This window comes from Mytilus galloprovincialis, chromosome 2, assembly GCF_965363235.1.
Source record: "Mytilus galloprovincialis chromosome 2, xbMytGall1.hap1.1, whole genome shotgun sequence".
Lineage (NCBI taxonomy): Eukaryota > Metazoa > Mollusca > Bivalvia > Mytilida > Mytilidae > Mytilus > Mytilus galloprovincialis.
Genome location: NC_134839.1, coordinates 114,326,290 through 114,344,875, shown reverse-complemented (window position 1 = coordinate 114,344,875; position 18,586 = coordinate 114,326,290). Strand labels below are relative to the sequence as shown.

Genomic DNA, 18,586 nt, shown 5'->3' with positions numbered 1-18,586 from the left:
CATGTATATTATCTTTTTATTGTTGGAAATAAAAAAAAAATTAAAAAAAATAATAATATAATTATTGAAAGCCAGAATATTTTTGTAAGACCACATTTTATATCTAGAAGACAAAATAAGTAGTTACGATTAGTTTAGATAATTATTGATCAATAAAACTTTTGTTATATTTCAGTGTTATTTGTTAAAATATGCAAAACATACTGTTGTTCTAGGTGTTGAATGTTAAAGTTTTAATACAATTTAATGGTTAAAGTTGTTTATTTTTCTTGGGATATATATATTTTGCTTCAAGATTAAAAATTTTAAACTAGAAATTGTTTTTATAAATATGGTTATTGACTCAGATTTCATTTAACTCACCTGGCTCAAGGGCCACTGCAAGCTATTGATATATTGATAAGATGTCTTTATCCAAGATGGCTCTCATGTTTGACAGGTTTTTGTTAGGACTTGCACAGTCAGTTTTTAACATGGAAATTGCCATTCCATAATTAGTGCTGTAACTCTCTGTCTTTTGAGATTTTAAAAGATCCATTGTGAGGCCGATTATCCTGACATCATTTCCTTTGTTGTTTCCTTATAAAATATGCACCTTTTATTCACTAAATACTGCTCAATTTCACAAAAAAAAATCTGTATACTCCTTAACCCATTATTTTCAACTACAAAACAGGTACTGGTAAACAAATGCAAAGGGGGCAATGAAAGTGCTTATTTAAGACAACTTGGCAAAAGGAAAAGGATGAAATCAAACAAAAGTCTCAAAATGCTAAACAGAAAAACAAAAGACTGAGCAATAAAAACTCAGCACTCTAGGAGAACACAGTATCACCACACCAGTTACACAGTTTGGAAGATTATGAAATGATGTTTGGTTTATTTTTGTACAGTGAGAAGTTTAGATTTGATTTTGATAAGTTCCTCTTTCTGTAATAAATCAGATCTTTTTCAAGAATCTGTAGGTTGCATTTCTGTAAATATTGACAATGCAATTTCCCATAGGAACTCCTTTTACGGCTAAAACTGTACCACTTTTACTATGAAGTTTTGAAAAAAATCTTATCCTAGAATTGAAAGTTCATATGCACCACAATTTTTTTCAAAGGTCAAAATATAGGGCTGTGCGGCATATTTTCAATGTTTATATGCCCTGAACTTCTCAGAGTTTAAACTTACACTAATTTTCTTAACTACCCCTACCTCGAATGAAAGGTTACCACAGATTTCAATGTAAACAATGTGCACGTGTTTATTTACTGGTAACATTCCCAAGTTCTGTCTCTGCGATATGGAACACAGAGAGCATAACTGGGAACCAGTATGTAAACAAAATTAATTTTCTATGAATATTCTATTACTCCCCAAAAAAGGCGTGTTTTGAGAAACAGCTGTATTTACAAAGTGCAACCTGTAAGGTGCCACTGCTGTTAACCTTATCAAGTTAATTACAATGAATTTATCTAATTGTTACAACTGTACTGAAGTCACAAATGAAGATAAGAATACAGTATAACAAACTGAATTGAAATATTCAATATTTTCTAGTTGGCATCCGTATAAAATAACTACTTTGTCTCGAAATATAAATTTTATTTGTGCAAGGCTTAGAAACAGGTCTTTGCAAAGACATTATGGGAATTAATTTGAAATAGAAATTACAAAGTTAAACACAATATGAACATCTCAGGTTTATTTATGTTCTATTGTGAGAAAGGATTTTGTTTTTAAAGAGCAATACCAGACAAAAAGATTTTTTTTTTTAAATTCTCTATAAAAAAAAATGTTACACTAAACCGACTTAGTTTCTTAGGTATTTTAGTTTGCATGTAGCCTTCTTATTTATTTTTTGAGTATATATAATAAATTTTGAAAGAATTCATGTAACCTTAGAATTGTTTGGTCATTTTTATCAAACAAATTATATTTCCAGCTATCCAAGTGGTGTTTCCTAAAATAAAATAAAAGAAAATGAAGAAATTATTGTTTCCATTGATTACTTATTTCAGAGGGAGTAAGAAATATTTCCAACCAGCTGACCATTGGTACAAAAATAGACATGATGTCACCTAATCTTATAGAGGAGGCTAAATCATTGGGTTTGTACAAGGAATCTGATGGAAATTTTAATTTCTCTGTCGTGTTTGCTAAAGATACTACACCTGTCAACAGATTTGTTAATGGTAAAAGACTTCTTGAAGAATATTCTAAGGAAGGTGAGTGTTTCAAACATACCAGAGACTTAATTAAATACAATAAGAAATTCTATTGATTCCAAAATCAGGAATGGTCACCTTTTTCATGGTGTCACAATAGCAAAATAGAAAATATGACATTATAATTGAATTTATACTAATAAAGAACCTAGATTAAGTAAAACACTAATCAACTGTTTTGAGAAAGTAAAAATCAGCTAAAATAAGAGAACGATCAGTATTACCCTACATCATATGGTACCATCTTTATATATTACAATCAGTATTACCCTACATCATATGGTACCATCTTTATATATTACAATCAGTATTACCCTACATCATATGGTACCATCTTTATATATTACAATCAGTATTACCCTACATCATATGGTACCATCTTTATATATTACAATCAGTATTACCCTACATCATATGGTACCATCTTTATATATTACAATCAGTATTACCCTACATCATATGGTACCATCTTTATATATTACGATCAGTATTACCCTACATCATATGGTACCATCTTTATATATTACAGGTATATTTGGAATGAGAGATATGGCTAAGATTCTACGTGATGAGAAAAATGAAATCTGTCGTCTGGGTGGTGGAGGTTTGAGTCTGTCGACAGGAAGTCAAATATCGGTAATCCCAACTGGTGCATCCCTTTCCCCACCTCTACATTGGTTTACAGCCACACCTAATCCCAATGTTAGTATCTACAAACCATTCATCTTCTGTCCTGATGTAGATCTTGGTGATCTTACTGTTTCTCCTAAGTTTGGTGCCGATGATCCATTGATTATGCAGCCACGTTTTAGTAAAACTGTTGACAGGAGACATGCCCTTTACAAAGGACATGAAAACTTTGTCAAGTTGTTGAATACGGAGAATCCTATGGGATTAATGATTTCACAGAATCTGAAAGAATTAGAAGATAAATGTGTTGAGGATATGATGGAAATCTTACAAAACTTTGATGAAAATAGCTGTAAGAAAGTGTCACAAATCTTCAAACATATGTGTAATATTGAACTGAATTTCTACAAGATTGGATAAACTAGCAACTTTTAGATATTTAAATAGTATGTGATGTCTTGCAATAAATGTGTATGTGCTCTTGTGCTAATGATGATTAATTCACATTACAAATTGTTTCTTGTTTTATAATATCAATCAATGTAATGTAATGGTCAATGTGATTGTGTTTTGATATATTTATTATTTTTGTAATTTATTTATTTTTTTAATAAAAAAATCTTTTGCAATCTAATGAAATATTTCATATTAAAATTCCTAAAACATTGAAATGAACTAAACTTACACCGTGTAATTTATGATGTTTTTGTGGTTAGAGAATATTGAATATCTTTATGTTCCTGTCCTTTTTAATCGATCTAGCTGATAAAAGATCTTATATGAATCATAAAATGAAGCAAGCATAGAACGTGATATTTGATTGTGTACCTTATTACTTGTATTGTACACTTGTGTTAGGCTGTATTGTTGTATTATATTTGTTAGAATATAACGATTTTTTGAACATTCCAATTTGTACAGTTGTGTCCGGTATTTATATTGGTAAAGTATTAATATGCAGATCAATGACATATTATATATATTTGCTCACATTTTTACATATTTTATGATAGTGTAATGCTCATACTACAGAACTATAATGTTAACTTAAGAATTATTATACTGAATCTTAAATAGTCTCTCAAAGATTAACAGCAATGCACTCCATTGCAGTTTTGCTGTTCCTGTTAGCTAACAAGTTTGTACAAAACAAAAAAAGTCTAAATAGTTTTTTCTTTGATGAATTCTTTTTTCTCAAAACTTTCATACAATTTAAACATGCAGTTTTAATTATACAAAACTGATGAAAAAATGAAGACTTTAACTGTGTTAGAAAATCAGCTAGTGTAAGATGTTATTTTTGTTGTAATCTGTTATTCATATATTACGTTTCTCTATGCAAAGTTATTCAAACATCTTGTCTGAAACAACTGCAATCAATCAATCCCTAAAACCCAAAAGTAACCTTGTTTTACTAAAACAATGTTTATTTACATTCCTTCCATGTATGATGTTACCTTCCAATGGACCAGCATGAACAATGTTATTAGCAACTATTGAATATTGATAATAATAAGATAAAAAATAGCTTCTGAATTGTTACTAGTAATTACCCCTACGAAAATAATTGGTAGTAATTCAACAAACATCACTTTCTAAATCTACAAATGCTGTTAAAAAGTGTTTATGTCAGACATATGTTGACATTTACCTTTCTTACCAATGTGTTTGGAACATTTTAATCAAATTAAATCAAAGTAGTAGTGCATAGAAGCCAGTGAACAACACAGACTTTTAAAGCATTCACTTTTCAAATTTATATTAAGAATTGTGATGTTTTACATATGCTGTTAATATATTAACCGGGACGTGCAATGTTGTCAGTCATTCTTATTAACCATAAGAATGTGTATGTGTATGTGTTTGATATACAAGGCTTAAGAATAAATCAGTCAAATAGTGTTTTTGTTTTATTAGAAATACTTAAGTTGTAGTCCATATAATAATGGGCACATATACTCCTAAAAACATCTATACTTCATTGAGTTTTGCTCATTGTGGAAGCTTTACAAACAAACAGTTTTATTTAATACCGAATTCCTGTATACATTTACATTTTTGGCCTCTTGTGGATAGGTGTCTCATTGGTCACCATACAACATCTATTTATATTATATGGAATTACCTTATAAAGAACTTGTAGAAGAGAAGACAACTAATCCGATATCTTTATTTATATTATATGGAATTACCTTATAAAGAACTTGTAGAAGAGAAGACAGCTAATCCGATATCTTTATTTATATTATATGGAATTACCTTATAAAGAACTTGTAGAAGAGAAGACAACTAATCCGATATCTTTATTTATATTATATGGAATGACCTTATAAAGAACTTGTAGAAGAGAAGACAACTAATCCGATATCTTTATTTATATTATATGGAATGACCTTATAAAGAACTTGTAGAAGAGAAGACAACTAATCCGATATCTTTATTTATATTATATGGAATGACCTTATAAAGAACTTGTAGAAGAGAAGACAACTAATCCGATATCTTTATTTATATTATATGGAATTACCTTATAAAGAACTTGTAGAAGAGAAGACAGCTAATCCGATATCTTTATTTATATTATATGGAATTACCTTATAAAGAACTTGTAGAAGAGAAGACAGCTAATCCGATATCTTTATTTATATTATATGGAATGACCTTATAAAGAACTTGTAGAAGAGAAGACAACTAATCCGATATCTTTATTTATATTATATGGAATGACCTTATAAAGAACTTGTAGAAGAGAAGACAACTAATCCGATATCTTTATTTATATTATATGGAATTACCTTATAAAGAACTTGTAGAAGAGAAGACAGCTAATCCGATATCTTTATTTATATTATATGGAATTACCTTATAAAGAACTTGTAGAAGAGAAGACAACTAATCCGATATCTTTATTTATATTATATGGAATGACCTTATAAAGAACTTGTAGAAGAGAAGACAACTAATCCGATATCTTTATTTATATTATATGGAATTACCTTATAAAGAACTTGTAGAAGAGAAGACAACTAATCCGATATCTTTATTTATATTATATGGAATTACCTTATAAAGAACTTGTAGAAGAGAAGACAGCTAATCCGATATCTTTATTTATATTATATGGAATGACCTTATAAAGAACTTGTAGAAGAGAAGACAACTAATCCGATATCTTTATTTATATTATATGGCATTACCTTATAAAGAACTTGTAGAAGAGAAGACAACTAATCCGATATCTTTATTTATATTATATTGAATGACCTTATAAAGAACTTGTAGAAGAGAAGACAACTAATCCGATATCTTTATTTATATTATATTGAATGACCTTATAAAGAACTTGTAGAAGAGAAGACAGCTAATCCGATATCTCTATTTATATTATATGGAATTACCTTATAAAGAACTTGTAGAAGAGAAGACAACTAATCCGATATCTTTATTTATATTATATGGCATTACCTTATAAAGAACTTGTAGAAGAGAAGACAACTAATCCGATATCTTTATTTATATTATATTGAATGACCTTATAAAGAACTTGTAGAAGAGAAGACAACTAATCCGATATCTTTATTTATATTATATTGAATGACCTTATAAAGAACGTGTAGAAGAGAAGACAGCTAATCCGATATCTCTATTTATATTATATGGAATTACCTTATAAAGAACTTGTAGAAGAGAAGACAACTAATCCGATATCTTTATTTATATTATATGGCATTACCTTATAAAGAACTTGTAGAAGAGAAGACAACTAATCCGATATCTTTATTTATATTATATTGAATGACCTTATAAAGAACTTGTAGAAGAGAAGACAACTAATCCGATATCTTTATTTATATTATATTGAATGACCTTATAAAGAACTTGTAGAAGAGAAGACAACTAATCCGATATCTTTATTTATATTATATTGAATGACCTTATAAAGAACTTGTAGAAGAGAAGACAGCTAATCCGATATCTCTATTTATATTATATGGAATTACCTTATAAAGAACTTGTAGAAGAGAAGACAACTAATCCGATATCTTTATTTATATTATATGGAATGACCTTATAAAGAACTTGTAGAAGAGAAGACAACTAATCCGATATCTTTATTTATATTATATTGAATGACCTTATAAAGAACTTGTAGAAGAGAAGACAGCTAATCCGATATCTCTATTTATATTATATGGAATTACCTTATAAAGAACTTGTAGAAGAGAAGACAACTAATCCGATATCTTTATTTATATTATATGGCATTACCTTATAAAGAACTTGTAGAAGAGAAGACAACTAATCCGATATCTCTATTTATATTATATGGAATTACCTTATAAAGAACTTGTAGAAGAGAAGACAACTAATCCGATATCTTTATTTATATTATATGGCATTACCTTATAAAGAACTTGTAGAAGAGAAGACAACTAATCCGATATCTCTATTTATATTATATGGAATTACCTTATAAAGAACTTGTAGAAGAGAAGACAACTAATCCGATATCTTTATTTATATTATATGGCATTACCTTATAAAGAACTTGTAGAAGAGAAGACAACTAATCCGATATCTCTATTTATATTATATGGCATTACCTTATAAAGAACTTGTAGAAGAGAAGACAACTAATCCGATATCTTTATTTATATTATATTGAATGACCTTATAAAGAACTTGTAGAAGAGAAGACAACTAATCCGATATCTTTATTTATATTATATGGAATGACCTTATAAAGAACTTGTAGAAGAGAAGACAACTAATCCGATATCTCTATTTATATTATATGGCATTACCTTATAAAGAACTTGTAGAAGAGAAGACAACTAATCCGATATCTTTATTTATATTATATTGAATGACCTTATAAAGAACTTGTAGAAGAGAAGACAGCTAATCCGATATCTTTATTTATATTATATTGAATGACCTTATAAAGAACTTGTAGAAGAGAAGACAACTAATCCGATATCTTTATTTATATTATATTGAATGACCTTATAAAGAACTTGTAGAAGAGAAGACAGCTAATCCGATATCTTTATTTATATTATATGGAATGACCTTATAAAGAACTTGTAGAAGAGAAGACAACTAATCCGACATCTTTATTTATATTATATTGAATGACCTTATAAAGAACTTGTAGAAGAGAAGACAACTAATCCGATATCTTTATTTATATTATATTGAATGACCTTATAAAGAACTTGTAGAAGAGAAGACAACTAATCCGATATCTTTATTTATATTATATTGAATGACCTTATAAAGAACTTGTAGAAGAGAAGACAGCTAATCCGATATCTCTATTTATATTATATGGAATTACCTTATAAAGAACTTGTAGAAGAGAAGACAACTAATCCGATATCTTTATTTATATTATATGGAATGACCTTATAAAGAACTTGTAGAAGAGAAGACAACTAATCCGATATCTTTATTTATATTATATTGAATGACCTTATAAAGAACTTGTAGAAGAGAAGACAGCTAATCCGATATCTCTATTTATATTATATGGAATTACCTTATAAAGAACTTGTAGAAGAGAAGACAACTAATCCGATATCTTTATTTATATTATATGGCATTACCTTATAAAGAACTTGTAGAAGAGAAGACAACTAATCCGATATCTCTATTTATATTATATGGAATTACCTTATAAAGAACTTGTAGAAGAGAAGACAACTAATCCGATATCTTTATTTATATTATATGGCATTACCTTATAAAGAACTTGTAGAAGAGAAGACAACTAATCCGATATCTCTATTTATATTATATGGAATTACCTTATAAAGAACTTGTAGAAGAGAAGACAACTAATCCGATATCTTTATTTATATTATATGGCATTACCTTATAAAGAACTTGTAGAAGAGAAGACAACTAATCCGATATCTCTATTTATATTATATGGCATTACCTTATAAAGAACTTGTAGAAGAGAAGACAACTAATCCGATATCTTTATTTATATTATATTGAATGACCTTATAAAGAACTTGTAGAAGAGAAGACAACTAATCCGATATCTTTATTTATATTATATGGAATGACCTTATAAAGAACTTGTAGAAGAGAAGACAACTAATCCGATATCTCTATTTATATTATATGGCATTACCTTATAAAGAACTTGTAGAAGAGAAGACAACTAATCCGATATCTTTATTTATATTATATTGAATGACCTTATAAAGAACTTGTAGAAGAGAAGACAGCTAATCCGATATCTTTATTTATATTATATTGAATGACCTTATAAAGAACTTGTAGAAGAGAAGACAACTAATCCGATATCTTTATTTATATTATATTGAATGACCTTATAAAGAACTTGTAGAAGAGAAGACAGCTAATCCGATATCTTTATTTATATTATATGGAATGACCTTATAAAGAACTTGTAGAAGAGAAGACAACTAATCCGACATCTTTATTTATATTATATTGAATGACCTTATAAAGAACTTGTAGAAGAGAAGACAACTAATCCGATATCTTTATTTATATTATATGGCATTACCTTATAAAGAACTTGTAGAAGAGAAGACAGCTAATCCGACATCTTTATTTATATTATATTGAATGACCTTATAAAGAACTTGTAGAAGAGAAGACAGCTAATCCGATATCTTTATTTATATTATATGGCATTACCTTATAAAGAACTTGTAGAAGAGAAGACAGCTAATCCGATATCTTTATTTATATTATATGGAATGACCTTATAAAGAACTTGTAGAAGAGAAGACAGCTAATCCGATATCTTTATTTATATTATATGGAATTACCTTATAAAGAACTTGTAGAAGAGAAGACAGCTAATCCGACATCTTTATTTATATTATATGGAATGACCTTATAAAGAACTTGTAGAAGAGAAGACAGCTAATCCGATATCTTTATTTATATTATATGGCATTACCTTATAAAGAACTTGTAGAAGAGAAGACAACTAATCCGATATCTTTATTTATATTATATGGAATTACCTTATAAAGAACTTGTAGAAGAGAAGACAACTAATCCGATATCTTTATTTATATTATATGGCATTACCTTATAAAGAACTTGTAGAAGAGAAGACAACTAATCCGATATCTTTATTTATATTATATGGCATTACCTTATAAAGAACTTGTAGAAGAGAAGACAACTAATCCGATATCTCTATTTATATTATATGGAATTACCTTATAAAGAACTTGTAGAAGAGAAGACAACTAATCCGATATCTTTATTTATATTATATGGCATTACCTTATAAAGAACTTGTAGAAGAGAAGACAACTAATCCGATATCTTTATTTATATTATATGGAATTACCTTATAAAGAACTTGTAGAAGAGAAGACAACTAATCCGATATCTTTATTTGTTCAATGATTCAGCAGCCTAAATAGTTCATATAAATCCTGGATAAGAACTAAATAATGCATAGCAGTTTATTTTTTTTTGTTTGGATTGTAATATGAATACGAGGTAAGGTATGGTCAAAAGTTTCGATTTGTGATGGGTTACCTTCAACGAAGCACCTTCAACTCGCTTTGAATCATTGTCATGTTTTATTATAGAAAAAGAACATTGCATTCTCCAAACGGAACAACATGTATATGATTTAACGTCCCCATCAGCACAGTACATGTTTTTATATAGATTAATACCTCACAACGCTATACTTTGATTTTAAACTACCATCCCAATTGGACATGGCTTAGTATTTATACACATATCAGTACAAGACTGATCTCACCTTTTCATCCTACAAAACATACCCGATGAGTCAATGCAAAATATTATAAAAAGTTAAATCACCAAAATACAGAACTCCGAGAGAAATTCAAAACGGAAAAGTATCTTGGTACAGACATTTTTATGTAGAAAAAGTCGGGTCAAACCTGGTTTTATAGATAGCTAAACCTCTCACTTGTATGACAGGCGCATATAATTCCATTATATTGAAAACGATGTGTAAACAAAACAAACCGCATTATAGGTAAACATGTCATAAATAAGGGTACAACAGTCATTTTTTAATGAACCTTTTCCTTTTCAATTTTCCAAATGGGTGATCTGAGCTTCTTTTCTTAATGTTGGGCATTTGGTTGTAATGTTGTCTTATAATAACATAAAATCCTCACATTCAACACAAAAGAAATCAAACACTTTTCAGAAATTCTTGAGACTGTGATCTTAGGGCAAGCTACATGTAGAATTAATGTAGAATCAACAGATCCAATGTTAGAGCAATTAAAAATATTTTCAAGAATTCAGTATTTTTTTTTTCATTTTTAACGCAAAATGCAGATGTGATGATTTATAAGGTAATAACATGTGATTTTTGTATCACCGGTATCAGGAACAGCAATGATTTTATACTGAAATCAATTTTTAGGCTAGGGCCATTTTTTCTAGTTAGTGAACCTTCTCCTTTATAAGATGACAGTTAAAGCTCTAGATGGCAGTCTACTATCAAACAACCAGTCAAATAACAAGAAAATATTGGAATGGTATGGCACGAAAATGACAAAAATCTATCAGAATTTCTAAAGAATAGTTGACAAATCGATTCGACTATATGTAATATGTACACTAATACAAAAACGAGAAATGTGTATAAAGTTACAGTATACGGGTGTAAAACATGACAAACGTCAACATAAAACAAGTGAATCACATTTTATTTCCGTAAAGTATAACCAAATCAAGTCATTGATCTGAAATATTTTAGTCATGTTTTATTGTAAATTAATTTGATGATATTATGATTAAGCTTTTCGGGTCAAAATAATATAATAATGTTTATCAAAGTAAAATTGAGAATGGAAATGGGGAATGTGTCAAAGAGACAACAACCCGACCAAATAAAAAACAACAGCAGAGGGTCACCAACAGGTCTTCAATGTAGCGAGAAATTCCCGCACCCGGAGGCGTCCTTCAGCTGGCCCCTAAACAAATATATACTAGTCCAGTGATAATGAACGCCATACTAATTTCCAAATTGTACACAAGAAACTAAAATTAAAATAATACAAGACTAACAAAGGCCCGAGGAATTCCATTATTAAACTCTTGAGCTTCACTAACAACAGGAGGTGCAATTTACCATACCATTTACTATTTTGGGTTTCATAATAAAACCGCTACTGAGTCTAATTCTTTTTGAAACCACGTTTGATTTCTACAAGTTTGTTAAGAAATCTGCATACAGTTTGTTCTGTTGTTATAACAGCTGGATTATTTATACTTCATAAACATAGTTTTTCATAATTATTAAAAAAAAATATGAGGATACATGTTAAGACCATTCCTTTCTTTAACTTCTAATTTCATCCTGTCAAAGTTATACATGTTTGCAAAGAAATATTAATTTAGCTGACTATTTAGAATAACAGTTTCCATTATGTATACCACTGATCAAAAGTGAGACCGTAGATACTTGTTTAATTATTGCCCAATTGAAAGTATAATACTCATTTGGGATGCATATTTATAATACTTCCATTGTCCTTATTGCATATATAGATTGTACAAGTTGGGGTGATGCAAAATCATATCCTTTATCGTTATTTGGACGATTTTTTTACGGATGAAAGTCGTCATACTGAAGGACAATGAATAATTATACAAGTTCACAATTTGCCGATCGATATATCGTGCTATCAATCCATATTTGTTAAACGATTTCATCACGGATAGGTTTTAGGGTGATACATAAAAGTTTATAACATCTCGATTTACATAGAACAGGGAAGAAAATGAATATTGGAGGACTCTTTTGGCTCTCTATAATTGTAGCTGTAAATAGTTTTAATGTTGATGTTAAAAATACGTTAACATTTTCTGGTCCTGAGAAGTCTTATTTCGGATATAGTGGAATATTACATGATAATTGGTAAGTTATTTCGGATATAGTGGAATATTACAGGATAATTGGCAAGTTATTTCGGATATAGTGGAATATAACAGGATAATTGGTAAGTTATTTCGGATATAGTGGAATATTACAGGATAATTAATTGGTGAGTTATTTGGATAATTTTGAGAAAAGATTTGTCAATTTTTACTTTTGTTCCTTAACCTTGTGTTGAATGTTATAATATCAATGATAGCATGAGAGAGAAGATATATATGGGTACATTTAAATGGCTGAATAATAGGCATGTGATCAGAGTCGGAATTTTCAAATTGTAATCGTCAAAAATACCACACGGCTGTATCATATATAATTCGATTAAACAATCTGTGTACTTTGAAGATGAAGAATGTCGTCAAAAGGAAAAAAAGTGCAGTTTTTGGAATACGATTGCTTTTAAGCAATCTGTAGACTTATACCAGTGGCTCAGGACAATGCCCTCGCGTCAACCGTTTTATTCTAAACATTAAGGACCATCTCAGATTCTTATGATTGTCTTGGTTTAAAAGGTAAAAACAAACAAGGGGATTGAACTCAAACAACTTTCCTATAATGTTCTTTTCGTAATCTTCATGTTTGATATTTCCCTTGACTTATATGCGTGTTTTTAACAACACGGAAATTCAGAATCAAGCAGTATTTATATTTAGTGTTTTTATAAATTTAGAAACACGTCAGAGGGAATTCCCCAATTGCGATAAAAATGCGAGAGTTTTCTGAATTCCGATAAATCTGTTTTACTTATATGTCACCGTTATTAAACTGATATTTGATATTGTACTTCCTTAAAAAATAGAGAACCATTTAGGTTTAATATACGTTCTTACTACAGGGTTTGTTAAGGTAGTTATGCGCATGTGTATAGTTTCGAGTTGTCTCCCTTCTGGAAGTCACTTCCGTGAATTCCGAATCAAACAACACGTTGAGAAAAATTAACTCGTTCTGTCAATAAACGTCGTATTATATTAAAAACGATCGCAATTTAAACCGAGGAATGTGTACGGAAAGGAGTCATGATCACTGACTCAAAGGAAATTAAATATTTAAAGAGTAAGGAATGGGGTTCCTCCTAGAATTAACGTAGGAAAATAGGTGATAAGATACGAAGTGAAATACTTCTCTCACTCTGAGTCTCAGTGACTGCTGTATAAAGTAAACTTGGAATTGATAGTACAAAAATAAAACACAATAGCCCTTAGTACATTGTTCATACACTTTTAACCGGGATTGGCAATTTTGTAACTATTCTCATTACGTAAATTACTTTTTACATGTGCAGTTGAATTAGTTTTGAAAATAATATTATCAAGCTACCTGTATACATGCATGACATGTGTCAATGAAAACAATGGCAATCATATCCCTCAGAGCAATCTGCTCTTTGATTTTAGAAATCAAGATGAAAGGCAATCTTTCGTTTTCAAGGAAAAAACAAAATTGAATATTTAATTCAATTTAAATACCTTATGCAATTGAATGATTACACAGCTTTTTTTCTATTTTCTTCCTTATTTAATTGTTCATAAAAAAAAATTAAACCAATTTTAAATGTGTTTACCGAGTAATGGCATCTACTTTACAAAATGCGTTTTTGACGAGCCTGCAACTTTTGTTGCAGAAAGCTCGACATAGGGATAGTGATCCGGCGGCGTCGGCGGTGACGTTAGCTCACTTCTTAAAAGCTTTATATTTTAGAAGGTGGAAGACCTGGATGCTTTATACTTTGTATATAGATGCTTCATGTTACGAAGTTTCCGTCAGTCACATGTCCAATGTCCTTGACCTCATTTTCATGGTTTAGTGACCACTTCAAAAAAGTTCAAATTTTTTGTAATGTTGAATTCTCTCTTATTATAATAAAAGGATAACGATAACTATATTTGATATGTGCGTACCTTGCAAGGTCTGCATGTCTGTCAGACAGTTTTCACTTGACCTCGACCTCATTTCATGGATTAGTGAACAAGGTTAAGTTTTGGTGGTCAAGTCCATATCTCAGATACTATAAGCAATAGGGCTAGTATGTTCGGTGTATGGAAGGACTGTAAGGTGTACATGTCCAACTGGCAGGTGTCATCTGACCTTGACCTCATTTTCATGGTTCAGTGATCAAAGTTAAGTTTTTTAGTTTTGGTCTTTTTATCCGATACTATATGCCATAGGTCGACTTTATTTGGTGTATGGAAATGTGTTATGATCTTTATGTCAGTCGCGCAGGTTTTATTTGACCGTGACCTCATTTTCACGGTTCATTGCACCGTGTTAAGTTTTTGTGTTTTGGTCTATTTTTCTTAAACTATAAGGAATGGGTCAACTATACATGTTGTATAGAAGTATTGTTAGCTGTACATGTCTGCCTGGCATGGTTAATCTGACCTTGAACACTTCGGTGTTGACATGAATATCAATAATGTGGTCATTTTTATAAATTTCCTGTTTACAAAACTTTGAATTTTCGAAAAACTAAGGATTTTCTTATCCCAGGCATAGATTACCTTAGCCGTATTTGGCACAATTTTTAGGAATTGTGGATCCTCAATGCTCTTCAACTTTGTACTTGTTTGGGTTTATTAATATTTTGATACGAGCGTCACTGATGAGTCTTATGTAGACGAAACGCGCGTCTGGCGTACTAAATTATAATTCTGGTACCTTTGATAATTACTTGACCTCATTTTCAAGGTTCATTGGTCTTTGTTTATTTATCTTGGTTAATGTTAAGTTTATGTGACAGTTGTAATAAAGCTTAGCTTGATACTGAGGATTCTCAACATAATATCAATGATTAGTATAGAAGGCGAGACATTTCAGCGTGTACTCTCTTGTTCTATGACTAAATGTTAAGCCGTGTAATATGAACTGAAATTGAACTCCTTCAAAATTCGATTTTATTTCCTTTTCCGTCACAGCACTTTAAAGTCGAATAACAACATTGAGAAAAGACAAAAGACATAACAGAAAAAAATAACCTACAACGCCAAATACCCCTCAATGTAACCAACGTCATATCTTCCAGCCAGAATACCCTGTGAGTACTTTGTATACACGCGATCCAAAGAAAAAATAACCTACAACGTCAAATACCCCTTAATGTAACCAACGTCATATCTTCCAGTCAGAATACCTTGTGAGTACTTTGTATACACGCGATCCAAAGATTAAAAGTAACATGTGCAATTATTTAAATGCATTAAAAACAAAACAATAATAATGAATGAACATGTAACATAGCATATTTTTTTCGTCGAAGGATGGTAATTGGCGCCCCTAAAGATAATTTGACCAGTGCATCTAACCTCGTTTCTCCTGGAGTCGTGTATAGATGTCCTGTCGACTTTAAAGGATCCACTGTCCCACAGTGTACTCAGCTACCCATCAGTACACCAGGTAATGTATTTACTGTTTCTAAATGTACTAATTACCAGTACACCAGGTAATGTATTCACTGTTTCTAAATGTACTAATTGCCAGTACACCAGGTAATGTATTCACTGTTTCTAAATGTTTTAATTACCAGTGCACCAGGTAATGTATCTGTTACAGTAAATAGGTGAAATTAGGAATTACACGTAATTACTAAACATTTCAGTAAATACCTGTAATTACTAGCCAATTTAGTAATTACATGTATTTACTAGTTGTTTCAGTGATTACTGGTAATTACTGATTTTTTTGGTCATTTTTACAGCTATTTACTAACTTGATGTTTTTGTTTTGAAATTGTAAACATAATTCAAGATACCAAATAAGAAAGTTTAGGGGTAGGGATTTTAAGGGAGCTTACTTTAGGATGTAGGAATATAAGGCACATCAAAAGTGCATACTCTTTAGTGTTTTTGAATTGAAACAGGAAAATGGTTGTTTTATAAGTCTTCAAACTCCGTAAATATATGCATGCACGACAATGATATCAATCCGAAATTGATTTTCATAATTTTGTTAAACTAAAATCTCAATCATGCACTGTGGTTTAAAACTTTAAAATAACTTTCTCCAAATATCCTTGATTTCTACCAAACTTGGACAGAAGCTAAATGTTTATGATCGTAAGATAATATCCGATAGTAAAGTTTGTAAAAAAATCCTTTTTATCCTATATTACTTATAAACATGATAAATGAACTAGTCTTTTTCCCAGTTAACATTACATACACTCTGCAATTAAGTTTTTAAAACATTAGACTTTATAAACCATCCTGAATATTTACCAAATTTTGACAGAAGCTTCTTATAAGTACTAGTAAAAAGAAAGTATCTAGTGGAAAATTTTATAATATTTTTTTCCTCATTTTTGTTGAGCCTGCGATTAACAGCAAAAGTAGGCGACCCTATTTGTTCTGCATAAAACCTTACAATTTTAATAGCTTAATACATCGATAACCCATCTCCAGCTTGAGGTTGAATTGGAGGTCACATGAATACGTATTCCATGAGGTCCAAATATTCACTCACAAGTGCGCAACTCATCAACCTTGATTCTCAGCTAATTTAACAAAATAGAAACAGATTGGCTGCTAACAGTGAATTATAATTTCACTATATCATTTTTATTTATGATTTAAATTATTTATTTATTTTATATCTCGAAGCAATGCACATAACAGTTAATTCCAGTTCCCAACCTACATAACGTTATCTTATCTTTATAAGGTAATGAGTCTAAATATTCTTCAAACTCCAAGTTTTTTTTAAAAGTTAAAACACATTGCTTTGGGAGAATTTTCCATTTCTGATGTCTGCTGAAATTGCTCCAAAATATCTGTATAATGCTCAACTTTAACCATTTTTGATTAAAACTAAAGTTACTCTGATTTATCCATATATTTGAAAGTCCATATTTATTCAAGATATTTTTTATACAAATCAACCATTCAATATTTTAAGAGTACTAACTGATCTTCTAGTTAGTATTACCATTACTTTTGATCATCTGACCATAATACAACATTGTTTTAGCAGTCAGTAAATAGGTGTAAAAATTCATTTTAAAATTAGTAATTACTGGTAATAACTGGGCCGTTTCAGGAATTACTTGTATTAACTAAGTGCATCGGGAATTACCTGTAATTCCTAAATTTTAGTAATTACATGTAATTCCTAATTTCACCTATTTACTGTAACATATCCACTGTTTCTAAGGGACCGTTCAATATTTACCAGATGGATGGGCCGGTGCATTCTTAATATTGTTTCATTAAAAAAGCTAACGCCCATCCCTTTAAATTCTGAAAAAAGGTCCTTGCCCATCTAAAAAAATCTATAAAAAAAGTCCTTGCCCCTCTAAAACTATAAGACAATCAAAAATGATTTAGGTTCTTTTTCTATTTTAAAGTTTTTAAAATTTTATGTCTTGAAATCAAAGAATAAACTTTGGTGTTAATACAAAATTTAAAATGTGCTAGTTAATTCCATATATATGTATACATTTAGCTCAAATATGAATATTCCTTTATCTGTTCTATTTTTGGAAAAAGAAATTATGATCCTTTTAAGCAAATATAGGCAGGCATGTTTTTGAATTTGATGCAGCCTTTTTCGCCTATTAATTAATTCCCTAAATTTGACAACTAAACACCAAACTATCAAAAAACCTAGCATTCTGTAAGATTGATATATAAATGAGAAAGCTGTACAGTTATATGAAAATCTAAGTTATTTGAAAAGGTAAAAAAAAAATTTAAAGGTGACCAGTCACCATCCAAATTTGGTCCAAACTTAAAATTGCAGCTTTTTTTAAAGCTATTAACTAAATCCATAAAAATGACAGCAAAAAAACAAAGTACTAAACAGCCTGGCATTC

At 29.8% G+C, this 18,586-nt stretch overlaps 2 protein-coding genes across 3 annotated transcripts in view; both read left to right on the top strand.

Annotated features, from left to right (window-relative positions):
• Positions 1 to 4,748, top strand: part of LOC143065481 (secernin-2-like) — a 32,525-nt gene extending 27,777 nt beyond the window's left edge. Inside the window, exons 5-6 of the mRNA XM_076239062.1 lie at positions 2,010 to 2,216; positions 2,746 to 4,748. Coding sequence (XP_076095177.1) covers positions 2,010 to 2,216; positions 2,746 to 3,266 — 728 coding nt within the window. The 3' untranslated portion in view covers positions 3,267 to 4,748. The remainder of the gene's footprint in view (positions 1 to 2,009; positions 2,217 to 2,745) is intronic.
• Positions 4,749 to 12,478: 7,730 nt separating this feature from the next.
• The window catches only part of LOC143065478 (integrin alpha-8-like), a 36,074-nt gene continuing 29,966 nt past the window's right edge, over positions 12,479 to 18,586 (top strand). The window contains exons 1-2 of one of the 2 annotated variants that reach the window (XM_076239057.1): positions 12,479 to 12,765; positions 16,037 to 16,173. In XM_076239057.1, coding sequence (XP_076095172.1) covers positions 12,629 to 12,765; positions 16,037 to 16,173 — 274 coding nt within the window. In that variant the 5' untranslated portion in view covers positions 12,479 to 12,628. Of the gene's footprint in view, positions 12,766 to 12,829; positions 12,848 to 16,036; positions 16,174 to 18,586 lie in introns of those variants that run through there. The other variant, XM_076239058.1, reaches the window with a different exon arrangement.